We start from the raw sequence: 19153 nt of genomic DNA, 5'->3' as shown, positions 1-19153 counted from the left end.
GAGAGAGGGTTAGTAGAAAATAGGTAATATAAAAGTAGAGAAGGGGATTCTTGGAGTAGAAAGGTTTAAAGGGTTGGACAATAGGGAGACAAAAGGATGGGAGTTAACCAAAATGAAGGGGATACATCACATGTCTCCATTGCCCAAGGCAAACCGTCAAGGCAAGAACATTAATTTATTCTATACCAGGGACACTGACTTAGGCATCCCCAACCACACCCCAAACATTTTGTAGAATATTGTATTTGTGCATCATAGCTGGGTATATTTCTTCTCTCTTGAGAAAAGGGTTATTGTCACATGAGGACCATAAGATGCCTGTGTGAACATGCACAAAATTAGCTTTCAAAGTGGAGATGATTATATCAATGTACAGATATTTTACAATCTTTATAATCTTCTCACTAACTCTCAAATTTGTCTTATGTCTCTTTCTTTAGCTGAAGAGGAAACATTTATGAAGATGAAACATTGTAAAGATGAAGCGGAAACCTTATGAAGTCTAGGTAGAGCACTAGAGACTGTGATGTCATAGCACAAGGACTGTAAATGACTAAGAAAATGGCACTCTGCTGGGCGCGACAAAGTTCTGGCAAAGATATAGAGCAAACGCTAAGCTAATATCCACCTACGAGGTTGCCTCGGTGCTCACATGAACACAAGAGTTTGATTAGGTCTTTGAAAATGGTTTGAATGCTATTATCCAGGAGGTGACTTAAAAATGAGTCCATAAAGACATAAGAAAAAGATGTTCATCTCTTCCTAAGATGCTAAGCATCACCGGGGTAAAGTATAAGTTTACATCAGTGTGGCAGGAGCAAACCAGGGAGGGACATGTCCCTCGCGTGTTCTTCCATGACCTGTTGCATAGGGCTCTTTAAAATGAAATATGACATCCAAGAAGGAAAAGAAACCCAACCCACTGTCTTTCATATTTGAAGTTTTAACCATGTTATCAATCAAATTGGCTCCCACAGATATGAATGCTTCTCAGCCGACATCTGTCCTCCCTTTCTCTTGACTTGGGCTGTTTGAGTAATAAATGTCTTCTCTCTTCTTGAATTTATAGTAAACTTGCCAGGAACTGTGTCCCATCCAGAATCTCTTCCTCTCTAGGTCTTAATAGAATGCGCAGCACCCTCCCTGCCCCATAAATATTGCCGTTGACAGGGATGACATTTCTGTGACCAGCGCCTGTCAAAGACATGCTATGCAAGAAGGGTTTTTATGGACAACAGCACAGTAATGGAATATAGATCCACAGCGCATCACCAGACACTCTCTTAAAGCTGAGTGAGGTATAATGGTACCGACCAACTGTGCGCTGCAAACCTTGCGAATAGCAGGCAGCTCTAAAAATGGACAGATGTCAAGGCCACTCAACAGGGTGCCTGAAAAGGTAGGCTACCCATCCATCAACCAGCTAATCGGTGTTGACTGAATGCCAGCCAGGAAAAGAACTGCTGTTAGGTCTGGAGGCCTCCCAGCAAATAAATTCTATCTGTTCTGCACATTATTGATGCCCATTAAATGTGTAATATTTTCTACCTTTTTTTTTGGGAATTTGGGTTATTATTATTTTGTTGGTCCAAATGTCATTCTCTGATTGCAAGTTAGAAGAAAAGAATACTTTGCAAAACTTTCCACCGTGTTTCATGTATATCCCTGGAGCTCAATACTGCATAGAGTTATTGAATGGTCCACGACGGGATGAATATACTACAAAAAGCAGTCGAGCATAGGGCAGGATGCTCTCACATATTGAAAGTGGTGCTGCATATGTATGAAGCTTGTTTGCATAAACAGTCCTTAAATATATTCTATCAGGAATGTGCGCTAGGAGGAAAACGGATTGATCAGTAAGAACAGGCTGTGATAGCGTGCTTTAACATGGCTGGGAAAACCCAGGAGGCATGTGCTGCTATTGGATGTAGTTTCCCATCCAAGGAGGACATTTTAGCTGCTTGCTTGAGGGTCCTTTGTTGTATTTTCTTCTTTCCCCAGTAATGTGTTCTTGGAATAGATGGCTCCTGCCACTGCTGATTCCTGTGCAGCAATTGCTCCTGGGATCTAACTAGCCTCTGCGGCAGGCAGCATGATGGAATCAATAGCAGTGTGCTCCTTCTGGGCTCGCAGCGGGCAGCTGTGTTGGAGATGTGGAGCATGCTGCGGTGAGAATTGCTTAAGGGACCAAAGAGCCTGAATGGCGGTGGCACATCAGAGTTGATGCCCATGTCCAGAAAAAGTCACCCAGAGAGGTGATGGCATGTCCCTGCGATGGTACAGCTGGCATGAGGCTTTGGTGGAACAATGGCAGATCTTGGCTGAGCTCAAGGCTCCCGCCTCTCTGGGTGACAGCAGTTTAGTTTTTGAGTTCAATGGGATAGGGACTCTCATAAGTGACCCTGGCTCAGTGTCTCACCCAGTCACAGAGTCTGTCTTCTTCTTTCTCTTAGCAGCCCGTCTCTCCTCCTCCATGAACCCTTTTTAGAATACTGCTCCCTGCACTACCTCTTCCATCTAGACCAGATGTCCAGGGAATTCCTTGAATGCATCCTGTATATGTATGTCTTCCTTTCATCGTCTTTACTCCTATGTCCAACTCTACCTTTGATTTTCATTTAAGTCTTAGACCAATGAGCCCCTCTCTGGCACAAATTTGCCCCGACCATTGTGTGATCTTGTATAAATGATGTTAGCTGTATGTTTAAGGATCATGCTGGTCATTCAGAGACTTAATGGTAATTAAGTTAAGTTAACACATGCAAAGCATTAAGACTGCCTTAGAGACGGTAACGTTAGTTTAATGTATGTTAGTTTGTTGTGTAAAGTTAGCCTTGAATCCAGCCAGCGTTGTGGTAATTCAAGCATGTGCTTCCTCCTCATGTAATGTGGTAAGCTCCTCAGAAGTTTGCAGAGCAAAATTAAAGCTTTTACAAACTCAACTCCCAGGTCTGTTCTGCTGTAGGAAGTCTTACAGCTAGTGGTTACCTGCCCACTGGGGTGTGGCCTCTTATACTAAATATGTATGCCGATGTAGAGCATGCATCCAGCCTCTCTTCCAGCCTCTCTGTTCTGGTTGCGGGATTTGTTTTCTGATCTCCGTTCAAACAGATGATTCTGATTTGTGAGTCTACCCCTAAGTAAATAACCATCTATTTCTCAATTCTGAGCTAGTGTGGGATTTCTTTTAAGCGTCCATCCACACTGTTCATTGCCTGTTTCTATGCCTACTGCATTTTAAGTTTATTTCTCAGATCACGCTATGGTTGGGACAGGAAATGTGTGTTGAAGGCTTGTTTGCCAGCTGACAGCAATTGTTTTCCGGGCTGGGGTGGGATTAAAGAAACTGGGAGGTGAGGTCTAGTTGGAGGAGGTAGTGCTTACACATGGGGGTTAGGTTTGCCCTGGCTTTTTCTCATCTCGGCTTCCCGACAGCCATAAGGAAAGCTGCTTCTGCCCCGCTAAACTCCTGCCCCCATGATATTCTGCCGCTCCTGGGGTTTGTGGACTGAAGTCTCCACACCTGTGAGCCCAAATAAAACTTTCCAACTTTTAAATGGTCTCACTTGGCTATTGGATCTAAAGACAAAAGTCGGACACATACTGGACTAGAAAAGGTGTAAACAAACCGAGCAAACGCAATTTCCAGCTCTCAGCTGTGACAGCAATTAATTCATGACCAGTCTCATTTCCTCAACACCCCAACCTGTCCACCTCCTGCCCCAGGTTATAGTAAGCAGTACTGAAGACAGTACCGGACACATTGCTCTTTCATTCTGCAGGGAACTTTTAGTAACATAGCCTACACATGGAGGAAAGGCACCCTTTTGACATTCTCTTCATGTCAAGCAGGTGCCAACATTTTGGGCCAAGGCTCTCCTGATGTGGCGGACTTGAATCTTATCTTTCCACCCGCATCCAATCAATTGCAATCCCTGCTACGTTTGCGAGACTCCAAGTGGAGTCGGGAAGAACCCAATCTTTGCAGCATAAGTTGTAGTGGTGGAAAGTTTTTGAAATGACTTGGCAGTTGGGAAAAAAGTTATTTATTGATCGGAATGGATGGACACTTTGTCTTGAGTCATTGACTTCCTAGGACACAGGCAGTTTGCTTGCCTGACTCACTAGGATTGTGTCTCTGGTAAACTTGTCACTTGGGAATTCTTACTGCTGACAGTGATGGATTTTTGTTACACTAAACACTAATTAGTTTTAATTAGAGGCTCTTAGTCTGTTTAAAATGGAACTTTCAAGAACAAGCTTGCATATGAAAATATTTAAGAGATAAGGCACTTCTATAGAGTTTTTTTTTGTTACTATTCCTACAAGTATCACACAAGAAGGGTTAGCTTGGAGGAGACTGAGTTTATATTCAGGAAAACCTTCTCTATCTGCTTGGGTCAGTTTACCAACACCTAATACCTCTTAGCTACAGAGAGATAGCATGTGGTCTGCTCTTAGCTACAGAGAGATAGCATGTGGTCTGCTCTTAGCTACAGAGAGATAGCATGTGGTCTGCTCTTAGCTACAGAGAGATAGCATGTGGTCTGCTCTTAGCTACAGAGAGCTTCAAGTCATGCCACAGCTCTTTATCATGCTCACGAGAGGACCAGGAGTTGATCAATGCTGGTCAGACCCAGCTCACCCCAGCCTTCCAGATTCCCTGCTAGTTATGTATGAACTCATGCTTACGGACATTGTCTGGTAACTTTATATCCTTGGGTCTAAAACGGTTCTCTGATAAGGTGCTAAGATGCAGGGTTATATGTCATGGTAATAAGAAAGACTTCATGACCAGAATTCTCAGAATGTATTAGATACATTCTCACCTTACAAAGATGCCCTTCCAAGCACTGCATGGTCATATTCCGGCTGCAAGGACTTGGCAGAGAGTGAATTATGCTACCGCACACCAGTAACCATCTCTTAAAACTGTTATAGAATTGAATTGAATTCTTGTCTTTATTCTCTCTGCATTTCTGAAGTTGTTTAGCCTCTACACCCATGCTCCCTGGCTTGGTAGGAAGCTGACCTAAGACACCTGCTTCACTGTCGATATGCCCTGGCCATTCTGGATGTCACTCTTCTTGTATAAAAAAATGATGCTTATAAAAATGGTGCACATTTGGTCTGGGCATGGTGGTGCATATCCGGAATCCCAGCACTCAGGAGACTGAGGTGTGAGGCCTGTTGAAAATTCAAGGTCAGCCTGGAATGCACAGTAAATTTGAGGACAACCTGGATCACAAATCACGATCCTACTTCAAACCAAAACAAAAAGGGAAATAAAGCATGACCTGTTATCAGTTTTGACTGAATCCAGTTTTTTTTTTTTTTTTTTTTTTTGGAGACAGGGTTTCTCAGTAGCTATGGAGCCAGTCCTGGAACTCGCTCTGTAGACCAGGCTGGCCTCAAACTCAAAGAGATCTGCTTGCCTCTGCCTCCAGAGTGCTGGGATTAAAGGTATGTGCCACCACTGCCTGGATGAACCCGAAGTTTTTGATTAGGGAAGTCATTCAGTCTTTTTCGACCTTTACCCTGTCACTAAACTGAAGGAGACAACTTCTGTTTTATCTATAGCTTAGGTTGCCACAAGAAGCAAGAGCAACAAGAAAGTGATCTGCGCATGGTGCACTTTCATGCTGTGACTTGAAATTCATATACTTTATGATCCTCACCCAAAGGCAGGGATAATATGTAAGCAGAAGCTCTATTTATGATTTAATTTACTTTAAAATTTAAAATAGTTTATTTTTAACTGATACATAAGATGTAAATATTAATGTTATCATGCGACATTCCCATATATCATATTTAGATTGGGTTTATCATCTCTGTCTCCTCAAAGATTTAACCATTTCACTTTGATGAGGATACTTAAGTTCAAGCTCTAGCTTTCTGAAATACGTAGACACCGCCGTCATCTATAGTCACCCTTCTCCGGTAACCCTTACTCATCTCTAACTGTGACTAAGTTCAACCTTTCCTCACGCACCAGGTTTGAAACTTAAAGCATTTTTGGAATAATCCAGACACCCAAATTTCTAAATATTTCTCATATGCAGGCAAGCATATAAGCAAGATGTTTACTTGAAGAAAGGAGAAGCCACATTTATACGGTCAGTAGCAAAATATGATGGAGAAAAATGGTACCCTCAGATGGATCATATGGTCCTTATTTCAAACCTCTGTCAATTACACTTTTGTGGAAAGGACTACCTGAGCTGTTATGAGGTTATAGCAGGAATATTTTTAAAAAAATATATAAACACCAAACCACCGACAAAATTTTTATTGGAATGGTATCAGGTATGAGGGTGCATGCCTTTAATCTCAGCAGTAAAGAGGCAGAGGCAGGTAGATTTCAGTGAGTTTGAGGCCAGCCTGGTCTACATAGTGAGTTATAGGCTAGCCAGAGTTATACAGTGAGTCCCTTGTCTCAAAACAAAACAAAACAAAACAAAACAAAACAAAACAAAAGTTTTTCTGGAATAGCTTTAATAGGACAAGTGAACTCTTTTAAATTACTGTAGTAAGTTGAGAAAAGTTTTCTTCTTGCTGTTTTTTCTTATCCATAATAGGTTAGATTGGTAAACCATTTCTAGTTACAATGGAACAAGATGATAATCAAATGATAATTCTTGAGGGCCACCTTAATACTAGAAATCCAAGGATCAAGAAATGGAGCCACTATGAAGAACATACATAACTTCGTACAGTGTTGGTATGATTTGTCTGGTGACACTCAAGCCGTAAACAAAACAGAGCAAAATCAACCCCAACGGCTAACAGTAAAGATGTTCCAAGGCTCAGCTTACCTGTTGAACCAGTCATCTGTGTATCGGGGGTAGGGATAGGGGTCGTTGCTGCTGAAGTCATAACTTGCGTCAGAGTTCTGAAAAACACAAGGGATCTCAGGTCAGTAAAGCTGTAAACACAGAAAGGGGGCTGGTGCCGTAAACACACCATCCTGGATTTGTGTCTCCTCCTTGGAGGGTTGTGCCAATGCTCTCTCTGCATTTTTGCCTTTTGCACATATTTTTATTTATTGTATATATTTTACTTTCATATATTGCAATCTGTGAGGGCCAGTCCTTCCAAAATTGTGACAGACTTATGTGTGTCCTTAGAGTCTGTGACTCCTATTTTAAGCCTTCAAGGACTCAGCAAAAAGGAGTCCAGGGTTCTCCAGGACAACTTCATTTTAAGCTGGGGCGCACAGATCAACATCCTTCATCTCCCTCTGCTTCCTGACTGTGGCTGCAGTGTGACCAGCTGCCTCATGATCCTACTGTCACGGTGAACCACCATCACCAGCAGAAATTCCCCCACCACAAGGATTGTCTTCAGACTGTAAGCCCAAACAACCCTAACTAACATCTCATGAAACTCCAGTCTTCGGAGGCAGGTCTCCTGTCTGCCTTGGCCACAGCGGTGGGTAAGCTCCCAGATCTAGGCCCTACTCCCAACCACACACAGGCTTAAATCCCAGGGAAACTTTATGATTTGCGAAGTTTCAGTCTTTGTCTGATCTATAGTCTTTGTCTCTGGGGCAACCTGCCCTCTCAGAGCTGACATTTCTCCCCCTTGACTTTCTTTGAGATGTTTGTATTTCAGTTCTTTTTAAGAAAATATTTTGAAAGCACTTATTTGTCTTCCTAAAGTATGTTGTTACTCTTAAACTTCACTGAAATTTTTAGAAATTGAGCATTCTTATGTGGAGTGAGTAGGGCAGGAATACTGAAAGAAGCATAAGAATATATGTATAAATATATACTTATAAATACATATAATAATATTTATAAACTTATACATATATTTATAAAAATATAAAAATAATAAAGCTGTAAGTATAAATATAAATACATATTTTTTCTTTTCTTTTAGGCTTCAGAGTTGATATTAAGACTTAAGCAACAGATCTTGAAACACATTTGCTAAGACTCTGGTTGGTTTCTCCATAGAAGTGATCCAAATTCTCTGGTCTAGACTGAGCTGGCAATGGCTCTCGCATTATTAGCATTTGTGAGGTCCTTAGAGTGAGACCCCCAAGTGCTGCCTTTTTCTTCTGATCTGTGTTCTTGGAGTGGGGTGGGTACAGGCTGCAGTGGCAACTTGACGTAGGTCTCGGTTCATTCTATGACAGGGTCAAGGGTTAAAGACTATAAAAGTTCTGTGAGGTACCTCCTCTTACAGTACCAGGTCAGTCTTGCCCTTTACATCACTGACTCCCCCCACCCCCCAATTTAAGAGAAAGAAAGAGCAGAATATTCTTGAGATTAGTGAGACCCAACTAGCCAGGAAGTTTTGGTGGTCAGGACAATGAGGACCCAGGGTTTGGGCAGGAGTTTATGAACTGACAGCTGATGTCTGGGGAAAGACAATGCTGAGGAGGACTTGGGGATGATGATGAGAGCTAGTACCATGATTCGTATCTCCCCCTCCTTCTTCACACTGAGCTTGTGTCTGAAGCTAGGGACAGGAAGGGCTGGGGCACAGCTGAGGTGACCAAGTTCTATTAGAGGAAAACAGATTCTCTTCACTTAAAAAAGATTGACCTTTTGCTTTTGTTTGTTTGTTTACGCCGGAGTGAATTTATGTGCACAGTTTATGTGCAGGTGCCTACCGAGACTAGAGGGCATCAGATCTAGTGGACCTGGAATTACAGGCAATTGTGAGCCTGGTGTGGGTACTGGGAACCAAACCCATTTTCTGCAAGAGTCATAATCACTTGTAACCAAGAAGACCCCCCCTCCCGCACCTTCTGTGCTCTCTGCCTAAAGGACCGTGCATTCTCCACTCTGTCCTTTCCGGCACACACACTCCATCTAGCTTTGGGGTTGAGGTCTTTTGACTCCCATTCCTGACTCTTGGATGCTGCCCTAGGAAGGGTAAGAATTAGAAGGAAGGCCTGAGAAATTCTGAAAACCTTGAAACTAAAATGCCTTGAGTCCCGTGGGCACTTTTATAAAAAGAAGAAAGACCTTGCATTGTCAGATTTTCCTCAAAACAGATGGTGGTTCAGACATCTGTTAGACCTAGTAGTTTTGGGTTTTTTTAAAAAAATATTTAATTTGATGACTAAGCCTTAGGTCCTTGGGTAAGAGTCTATGCTGAACATTAAAGAAGGCCAACAGTGGGTCTTTTGGGGCTGTGTGTTTTCTGTCCCCAAATCTAATGGTTTATAGCAAGAAAAGAAAACAGCAATACCGTCAAAGGTTCCATTTATGCTTTAACAGGCAAACCGAATCACTGATTGACTTGACGACACGTGCCTGCTGTAAAATTATCTGTGTACAAGAAGTTAAACTGGCCTTGAATTATATTGAACTTTTCTATGGCAGCCATAGAAAACACTTGAGAGGACGTGACACTGTGGTCAATCAAACACTCTGATTACTTCAGGTCTAGCTAGACGCTCGCTTAGATTTTTGTGACTTCTTCATAAAATACCTCACTATCTTTTTTTTTTTGCTTTAGAAAATATGAGTTGTTTGGCAAATATAACTTAATCTTCCATGATTCAGGATCGTGGTGACTCAACTGTCATGAAGAACTTGAATTATCATTGTGGGGAAAGATTGGGCCGAATCCAGGGTGACCTCAGGGCTTCCCTAGAAGTCATGTCTGGGAGAAACTTCAGAATACAGTTCCTTTTCTCTTCTCAAAGTTCATTGCAGGGAGTGGGGGACAGTCCGCCTCTGGTGTTTCCGGTAATTTAATAACTGAAGACTGAGTTTCTGCATATTTGAATACATAGAAAGCGAGACTTACTCTTAGCAATATGGTTCAGTAATTTGAGTTCCAGCCAGTGTTAGCCTCATGGACGTGCCACACAGAGGGTCAACACACGCCCAGAGCTATGGAAGGACAAGGGAGGCACTGGAGGCACTCAATCTCACAGCCTCCTGTTTGTCAGACCTGGAGCTATGTTTGTGTGACCAAAGGCACACTTCAGACGCTCTAGGCAGAAGGCATACTGAAGCCACTGCTCAGGGGAGATGGACACATGGAACATATAGTCTGCATACCGGTCTCAGCCGTCTTATAACAAACACTCTTTTTGAGCATGACACACACACACACATATATAATAAAATATGATAATATTTAAGTCTATATCTCCCTACATCTCTCCCAAGCTCCCCTAAAAAGTTGTAACACTCTAGCACTTTGACTATAATAGGCGAGGGTATCAGCTGACATGTTTAATCTGGGCACCTGCTGAAGTGATGGCATAGATCAGGTTTTTTTTTCCCACCAAGGAACAAATCTGTGGTTTAACCCTAAACTGAGAAGGTGGTTATTTAGATTAGGGCTGTAATACACAGTTGGGCAAGACATACCTGGCCCAAGGGGTACAATTGGGGCTGCAGCTGGGTTGGTGGCACTTCAGGAAGGGGGCCTGCCACCTTCTCATCCACCGCCCAGATGAGCACCTTTTCAGATTTGTTTGCTGTTTCGCAGTTCTCCAGCTGTTAGAGAGTTCGTGCTTCAGTCCCACACAAGGGCATTAGGTATGCGCTGGGGTATCAGTCACAAGAAATAGGTCTACGTTGCTGTAGTTACACCAGTCTGGCCCTCAGAGAAGTCAGATGAGGGAGATAAGATGTCCCCAGTGAAATACAGTTCAAGACTTACGGAATGTCTCAAGCAATAGGTGTTTATGACTTGGGGATAGGGTGGCATGTGATTAATTGCCGACACAATGCCAAGCTGCAGGAACTCCGAATAAGAAACATCACTTTTGTCCCTTCGTTCTGGATTGCTACTTTCTCTGAAGGCATTTAACCGAATCGCCCAGCTAGGAGCTGTGTAACCGTATTAGCTGAAATTGCGCTGTGCTCACGGGCTAATGGAAGAGAAATGAGCTTCCCCAGATAGGCTTTAAACTGCAACCATATTGCCCCAGCACACAGCTCATCTATATGGAAACAGAGCAACCAAATAGCCCAGTCCATTAGTGCCTCAAGAATTTTGCTACTACGCCTACTTGCATCTAATATGGTCATGGCTGAACGTTCCCAACTGTGCCTATTTGGATTTTCCTCAAATAATTCTCCCCCATGCACTGGTTTAATGATAATGTTCAGCTCACTTTTGACTGAAACCAACATTAAAGGGATTTATGTCTATATTAAGCCTGGTTATAAAACTTAATGAAATTTAACATTCCTCTAGCACTCCAAAAATTAAAAAAAAAAAAACTAAAAGAAAACGGGGATGTGCTGTCAAAAGTCTGTCTGTAATCTTCCATCTATGTGCTTCAGGTTTCCAAGGGCATTTGCTTCCTCTCTCTCACAACGCCCTCTGGTGGCAGATTTGACATCTCCTCTCACTAGGTCTTGTTCTTGGAAATTCTAGCTACTTCTCTAGCTACTGACCTAGAATCTAGGAAAGATGCAGCCCAACAGCGAGGACACCCGAGTGTCGGCATGCCTCAAGCCACAGAACTCTGCCTGGACTGCTTGAGTTCCCCAAAGCTGCTGAGGAGATCCTCGCTGTGATACTGGACGCCGCCCTTATCAGCAGGGTTGGGAGAGGCATCAGGTTCTAAATCTAAGAGGAGACAGTGATAATAATAACAGCAATGATGAAAATTTCTAAAGGTCAACACACAGTGCCCTAAACTAACAGCGTCTTAATTGTTTTTAGAGGAGTAGAACATTTTTCCCCTTAGATATTTCTCCAAAGCCCATGGAGTACATGTAGATGGAAGGGTGGTCAGTTGCTCACAGAAATAGCCAAGGTAGCATTGGAGTCCCCTTTAGGATGACCACTGCCTGTCTGTGTCTCCTGGGCTTGTCTTCAGATCTTAGATGGCCTGGGATGCATTTATTAGGTTAGACTGAAGCGGATACCCTCACACACACTGTGTGTATATGCATGCATGTGCGTATGTGTGTATGTGCATGCATGCACGTATGTGCGTATGTGTGTATGTGCATGCATGTGCGTATGTGTGTATGTGCATGCATGTGCGTATGTGTGTATGTGCATGCATGTGCGTATGTGTGTATGTGCATGCATGCGTTTGTGTGTATGTGCATGCATGTGCGTATGTGTGTATGTGCATGCATGCGTATGTGTGTATGTGCATGCATGTGCATGTGTGTGTATGTGCATGCATGTGTGTATGTGCATGCATGTGCGTATGTGTGTATGTGCATGCATGTGTGTATGTGTGTATGTGCATGCATGCGTATGTGTGTATGTGCATGCATGTGCGTATGTGTGCATGTACATGCATGCGTGTGTGTATGTGCATGCATGTCCACATGTGTGTATGTGCATGCGTGCGCGTATGTGCATGCATGTGCGTATGTGTGTATGTGCATATGTGTGTTTGTGTATGTGTGTGTGTGTTTTCTATGTACGCATGTGGGAAAGCCAGAGAACAATCTTGGATTGTGTTCCTTGGGTGTTGCCTGTCTCTTTTGGGGTGGTGGTGTATGGAGGATGGTGAGGCAGGGTCCCTTTCTCCCTGGCCTGGAACTTAGGTAGGCAAGAAGTCCCAGAGTTCTGTTTGTGTCCACCGCCCCAGCACTGGGACTGCAGGCATACCCCACTGCGCTGCCTTTCTTCACACAGCTTCTGGGGATTGAACTCAGGTTTTCTGCTTGCTTGGCAGGACTCTGCCACCTGAGCTCTCCTGGTTCTGCCACACAGGTGAGTGCTCCTGGGGCTAACCTTTGGAGGCTGCTACTCATTGGAATTCGACTTCTAGAGTCCACTCTAAGCCAGGCTTTAAGACTCTGTGGGAGTTCTTTATATATTTTGGAGATCAGACCTTTGTCTGTTGCAGGTTTGATGAAGATCTTTTCCCAGTCAGTGGGTTGCCTTTTTGTCTTAGTGACAGTGTCCTTTGCTTTACAGAAGCTTCTCAGTCTCAGGAGGTCCCATTTATTCAATGTTGCCCTTAATGTCTGTGCTGCTGGGGTTATACCTAGGAAGCAATCACCTGTGCCCATATGTTGTAGAGTACTTCCCACTTTCTCTTCTATCAGGTTCAGTGTGTTCAGATTGATATTGAGGTCTTTGATCCATTTGGACTTGAGTTTTGTGCATGGTGATAGATATGAATCTATTTTCATTCTTCTACAGGTTGACATCCAGTTGTGCCAGCACCATTTGTTGAAGATGCTTTCTTTCTTCCATTGTATACTTTTAGCTCCTTTATCGAAAATGAGGTGTTCATAGGTTTGTGGGTTAAAATCCGGGTCTTCTATATGATTCCATTGGTCGACTTCTCTGTTTTTATGCCAATATCACACTGTTTTCGTTACTGGGATAAAACCGGACTCTCTGAATATGGCGGACAATGAGGGCTGCTGAGAAGCCAAGGACAATGGCACTGGGTTTTGATCCTACTTCATGCTCTGGCTTTGTGGGAGCCTAGCCAGTTTGGATGTTCACCTTCCTAGACCAGGATGGAGGGGGGAGGACTTTGGACTTTCCACAGGGCAGGGAACCCTGACTGCTCTTCAGACTGGAGAGGGAGGGGGAGAGGAGTGGGGGAAGGGGGAGAGGAGTGGGAGGAGGGGGAGGGAAATGGGAGGCTGGGAGGAGGCAGAAATTTTTTTTCAATAAAAAAATAAAAAAGAAAAAAAAAAAGAAAAAGACTCTGTGGGAAAAAGCATGCAATTTTATTTTAACTAGTCACCACTTCAAATGGAGCATGTCCTTATTCGTACGTCTATATCAAGGCTGGCTGTAAAACTTAATGAGATTTAGCTTTTCTCCGGCACTCCACACAAATATTACGGTCAGAAATTTGTTTGAAATCTTTCTTGTATATGTGGAGTGAAAGTTATGGCGAGATGAGCAGTTTCATGACATTGCCATTCATGTAATTTCAATATTTGACAATTATGAGCTATTTACTGGCCTTTCTTGGTGTTCCTGTAAGCAATCATATGTTGAAATGAAATCTCCAATGTGTTGGTAAGAATTTTTTTTTTGGAGTGACTGGGGTCATGAGGGTGAGGCCCTTGCAAGTGGGATAAGTGCCCTTTTAGAAGCACCCCCAGAGAGCTTATTTGTGCCCCACCACAAGAGGATGGTACAAGAAGGCGCCATTCATGAGGACTAGATCCTCACAGACGCTGGATATTCTGGTTCCATGATCTTGGACTTGCAGCTTTCTGATCTGTGAATAACTTCTGTTGCCTAGAAATTACCCACTCTGAGATATTTTGTTATAGCAGGCAAAATAAACAAAGAAACTTGGTCGTTCTATGTGTTTTAAGTATTTAAAAAAGACCTTGAAAATGAAGGTTGTGAGCATTTTGTTGGTTGTACAACTTGGTGCAGTTCCTTCGAAGAGAAAATTGGCAATATCCATCAAAATAAAAAATGAACTATTGGGCCTAATAATCCATCCCTAAGACCCTAAAAATATATTTGCATATTTAAATGTATTTATGTAAGTTACATATTTAATTAAATACTATATATTTAAATGTATTCAAGACATTTATGAGTATAATGTTAAAAGACTAAAAGTATCCCAAATAATCAAGACTGTGGATGAGTTAAATAAATTATAGTTCACTAAGATGCAAAACTCTGTACCTCTGGCAAAGGATGAAGTACAAGGCTTGCAACGAACTCATTCCCAAGAAATGCCGTTCAGTAAAGATGGCAACGCGCAGAGCGGAATGCATAATGAGCTTTCATTTAGATGGGAGGGAGGCATATATGCTAAATTCATAGACTACTCAGAATACATAGGATGTAAAGACGCACAGAGGCCTTTTTATAGTGCTTCGCCTCTGCGGAGAGGCATGTGTCTGGGATGGAAGACATGGCTTTCACTGTATAGCCTTCCGAGTGTACACGTTTGTCTTCATAGTAACGGGTAATGCCCAGTGCTACTCTATCGTCTCATGCAAGAGGCTCTTTCAAGCGTTCTGTGTGGACTGGTTTTTCTCACGATGATCTGACTTGAGCAACACTCATTGTCGCTCCCGTGCTGAGAGCACAGACACCGAGCCCTGGAGAAGCTGAAGGTCACACAGAGGATAAAGGGGAAAGCAAGGGTTGGGAGGGTGCAGTCTGGCTCCCAGGCCTCTTCTTCTTCCTTCACAGTCCTTGTTTCTTCATATTGGAGTCATAACCATTACATTCTACTGCAGTGTTTGAAAGAGAAGGGCAGATCTCCACCTCATGAGAAAGAAGGACTTGGAGTCTTTACTCTCTGCATCAGTGACGGATCATTCTATTTCAACCCAAGTGTACAGACTGAGCAGACAGTTAACTTCCCCACTTGCATGCAGGCAAGTGGGTACCGACCACACTTGCAGGGGTCTTACCCTCATGACCCCAGTTATTCAAATCACACCAAGACAGGCTTTAAAGAGCTGGGGACACGAGTCTCTTCCTTGGCAAGACCCATCCATCATTCTTTAACAGCATAGTCTTATTTAGTGAACTCTTTCATCCAAGGTTGGTAGAATACATTTTAGGCCTGACAAGACAGGCAGGCTCCCAGCGAGGAAGCTCCCTTGCTTTCCAAACTCTTTTCTTTTTTTTTTTCTGTTGGTTATAGCATCTTATATGGAAGTAGGATTCTTTTATTCTTTTAAATTACAATTTTGGAGTGGAGAGATGGTGCAGCGTTTAAGAGCAGGTAGTTTCCTTGCAGAGGACCTGAGGACGATTCCCAGCACTCATGTTGGTCAGCTCACAGCCGACCGTGACTCCAGTTATCGGGGCGTCTGATAAGCTCTTCTGGCCTCTATGGGCTATCACACTCGTCTGCAGAAAGTCTCACACAATCCTGCATGCATACACACAATTAAAAAAGACAAATATCACTGGTGACTGGACGTCTCAGAAGGTGAAATTTTGGGCTCCCTCACCGCTTTTTCTTTCCCAGAGGTTCTTCAACATCACAGACAGCTCCCCGTTCTTAAGTAGAGTTTGAAACTCATTGGCCGGGGATCGAATTTCTTCAGTTGCTACTGTGGTATCTCTAGAATGTCCACAAGGGGCTCACGTGGCAAAATCTTGGTTCTTGTTTTGTGGTGCTCTCAGAAGGTAGTGGGAGTCTTTAAGAGGTGAAGCCTCGCGGAGATCTGGGGCATGCCCCCAGGTGCACTGTAGGACCCTGCTCCCCTCTTCTTCTTTCACTTCCGGTCCTCAAGGGCAGCAGGTTAGATATGCCTCCTCAACACAGGCTCCAAAGCAATAGTCAGAATCCTCCAAAACCATGTGCCAATGTGGACTTTTCCTTCCTTCAAGTTATGTCAGGTATCATCTACAGTAACAGGAAGCTGACTAACTCAGACGCGTAACTGTGGGCTCACTCCCACTTCAGATAATCTGGCGCTCTAGGGAAGGACTATAGCTCCTTTCAAAACGGCCTTTCATCCTTATTGTGGTGACCAAGTCTCTGTTAAGAGCTTCCTTACTCGGAAGCCCTTAAAGCTCTCCAAACTTGGTAATTCTTCTCATCTCACAGAGGCAAGCATTGATGGAAGAAACATCCTGCTTCGGTTCTCTGGTGGAGTGTACCCTGACAGTTAACTCCGCTGTGCCAGGGTTGCTTTTCTATTTGAAATAGTGATTTGTAGTTTCCCTTTAAATCACACCTGTCTAATGTTAAGAAGCGAGTCAACGAGAGGAAGCATACCAGGTAAATGTTATCACCGGTCACGAAAATCGCAGCAAGGGTTGCTAGGTGGCTGGGAAGCCCTGGAAGAAAGTCATGGGGAAATGCATAGCTCTGGCTCCCCCTGTTATCAGCAGGGTCAGCTTTAAATGTGGCCCTGGAATTACCCATCTACACAAGAGATTTGGGAAGAAACGGAAAAGATATGTTGTCCTTAGCTGTCCACACTGGGGCTGGCTATGTTGAGACAATGACGTCAGTCTTTTCCATCCTGAAAGGCTGTTGGTCTTCAGGGGTCCCCTTCCCATTAACACATACATTCAGCGACTTGCTTATGTGACTGTGACAGACATTCATGAACTAACTACCTGATACTTTTCAGACATTGTGCAATGGCAAGTCACTATTAACCAATAACGAGCCCTCGGCTAGGCTGTTTGCTAGACCTCAGGATGTCAAAACCAGCTGCGAACGTTTTAATTGAGTCTGTGGTTGTCAGTTGGCTGTAATTCCTAGCTCAGGCTACATGAGTAAAGTCACCCAGAGCTGGAGAGATGGTTCAGCCATTAAAGGCTAGCAAGACATCAACAAAATCACCTGGCGGACTTTTAGAAACATGAGTGCTGGGGGATGGGAAGATAGGTCAGTGGTTAAGTTCTTACAGCAGCCCTCGCTAATGTGAGGTTGATGGCAAAGAAGAGATATGGGACTTTGAAAAGCCGAGTCTGGCTGTGGTAACTTCATGGGAGAGTTAGAAGAGGGTCACCTAGGGTGACTTCAGGGGTGCCTTGGGGCTTTGGGACAGAGGAGAGGTAGGAGCTGAGCAGAGCATCCCTGCTGCTACAGAACTGGCAGGCTACAAGGAGCAGGGGCAGCGAGGAGCTGGCTCACCAGGCTGTTCTTGGCTGGTTCTCAGAGTCCCGCAAAGTCTTACGTCAGCAACCACATAAATTAACACCAAGACCGTGGAGACTCAGCTCAGAGAGGAGAACTGCAGGGTGACGTGGCAGCCATGGCCTCAATTTGTCTTGTCAAGGTGGTGAGATATGAGTCAATTTGTGTTCCCTTCTCTCTAACTGGGCTTTCATCCATGCCGTAGGTATCTCTAGCATGGCCCCTTGGCGGGGGTTCTGCCTGCTTTGAGTGGCAGGTGAGGTCAAGGACACTACTTTGGAATCCAGATGTCCCAGGAGAGATGGAGTGACTAGTTTATACTTTCCCCACCTCAATGATTATACAACCTCAATGTCGCCTGCCTCCTTCTTTGCGGCCCTAAAAATAGCAAAGTTGAATTCACTGATAGCTGAGTCACCTCTTCCAGGGGGCTGTCCTGGGCATGTATCATTTATTAGGGATCTCATTTTAAACACATTTTATAGAATGTTTTCATTCACCTGTCAAAACCACAGCTATGTGGATATAAACACATCAGTCAGGGATCTGTACACATCTGTGTGTCAGATATGGATATCTGTGTGGAGACTTCTGACCAGATCCATCTCACTTGAGCCTCAGAACAGGTTTGGGACTTGAACATTGTGATCTCCATCGCACAGGTCAGAAAACAGAAGTTCAGTGAGGCTGTGGGGTTTGCTCCAGGTTTTTCAGCTAGAAGTGGCTAGAGAATGCTAGACCTGAGAGGTCCTCTGATTCAGACACAGACACTCTTCAGCATGCCGAGTGACCTTGGCAGTGCCTTTTGATGATAAAGGGAGAGAAAAAAAATTGAGCCTACAAGACCTCGCTACGCCCTGCCACCTCTGTGTGGAGCAGCAACGTCAAGACCTAAAATGTGTAAATGTCGGCAGGACGAGGACTAACCACGGGGAGCCTCAGAGCTTTGAGTTCTGCCGACTTTCATATCCATAATAAATTGGGCTCAAAGATGGGCCCGCAGTCTTCTCTCCTCTGTCTTTGTAGTTTTCACAGTTAATCTATGCTCTTATGAGTCTTTAGGAAGGATGGCTTTCCGAAGAGAACAGAGGGGGCCATGACCTTGGGGAATGAGTAGAAAGGAAGCACAAGGCAGCCCATAAACACGGCGGTGTTTACAGCTGAGGGAAAGATAAGGGGATCGGGTCCCTTTCCTGAAGAAGTTGAGATTTACCTTTGAGTGAGACCAATTTTAGGTTCCCCGCGAATGTGAAGTGTGGCCAGAAAAGAGAGAAGTGATCCCCAACTGTCCTGGAGAAAGATTAAATGTGTTCCCATTTCCCTTCACAGCGATTCATCATTTTAATTGGTTTTGATGCCAAAAACTTTGACAGCATTTGCTGATGGGAATCCAACTTCATAATTCATAAACTATGGAAAAGTGATTACAGCCTTCGTTTGGGGGCTGTGCACATACCTTATTAAGTTGCTACAAGATGGGACGTTAGATCCACATTAATCACACCATCTCCTCGTGCTCTGGGTTCTAGCAGGTGAATTATGTATCGCAATCTCCCCGGGAGGGAAGTGTTCAGGCCTAGTCTCTTGAAAGATGACAGGCTCCTGACTTCTGGTATTTGCTCCCATCCCCACAGCCATCAG

The 19153-nt window shown here is 43.8% G+C and overlaps 1 protein-coding gene across 1 annotated transcript in view; it reads right to left on the bottom strand.

Annotated features, from left to right (window-relative positions):
- Positions 1–19153, bottom strand: part of Pcsk2 (proprotein convertase subtilisin/kexin type 2) — a 230765-nt gene that overhangs the window by 34727 nt on the left and 176885 nt on the right. The window contains exon 6 of the mRNA XM_075962339.1: positions 6822–6898. Coding sequence (XP_075818454.1) covers positions 6822–6898 — 77 coding nt within the window. The remainder of the gene's footprint in view (positions 1–6821; positions 6899–19153) is intronic.

The sequence above is a fragment of the Microtus pennsylvanicus genome, chromosome 2 (genome assembly GCF_037038515.1).
Source record: "Microtus pennsylvanicus isolate mMicPen1 chromosome 2, mMicPen1.hap1, whole genome shotgun sequence".
Lineage (NCBI taxonomy): Eukaryota > Metazoa > Chordata > Mammalia > Rodentia > Cricetidae > Microtus > Microtus pennsylvanicus.
This window is presented reverse-complemented; position numbering and strand designations above follow the sequence as displayed.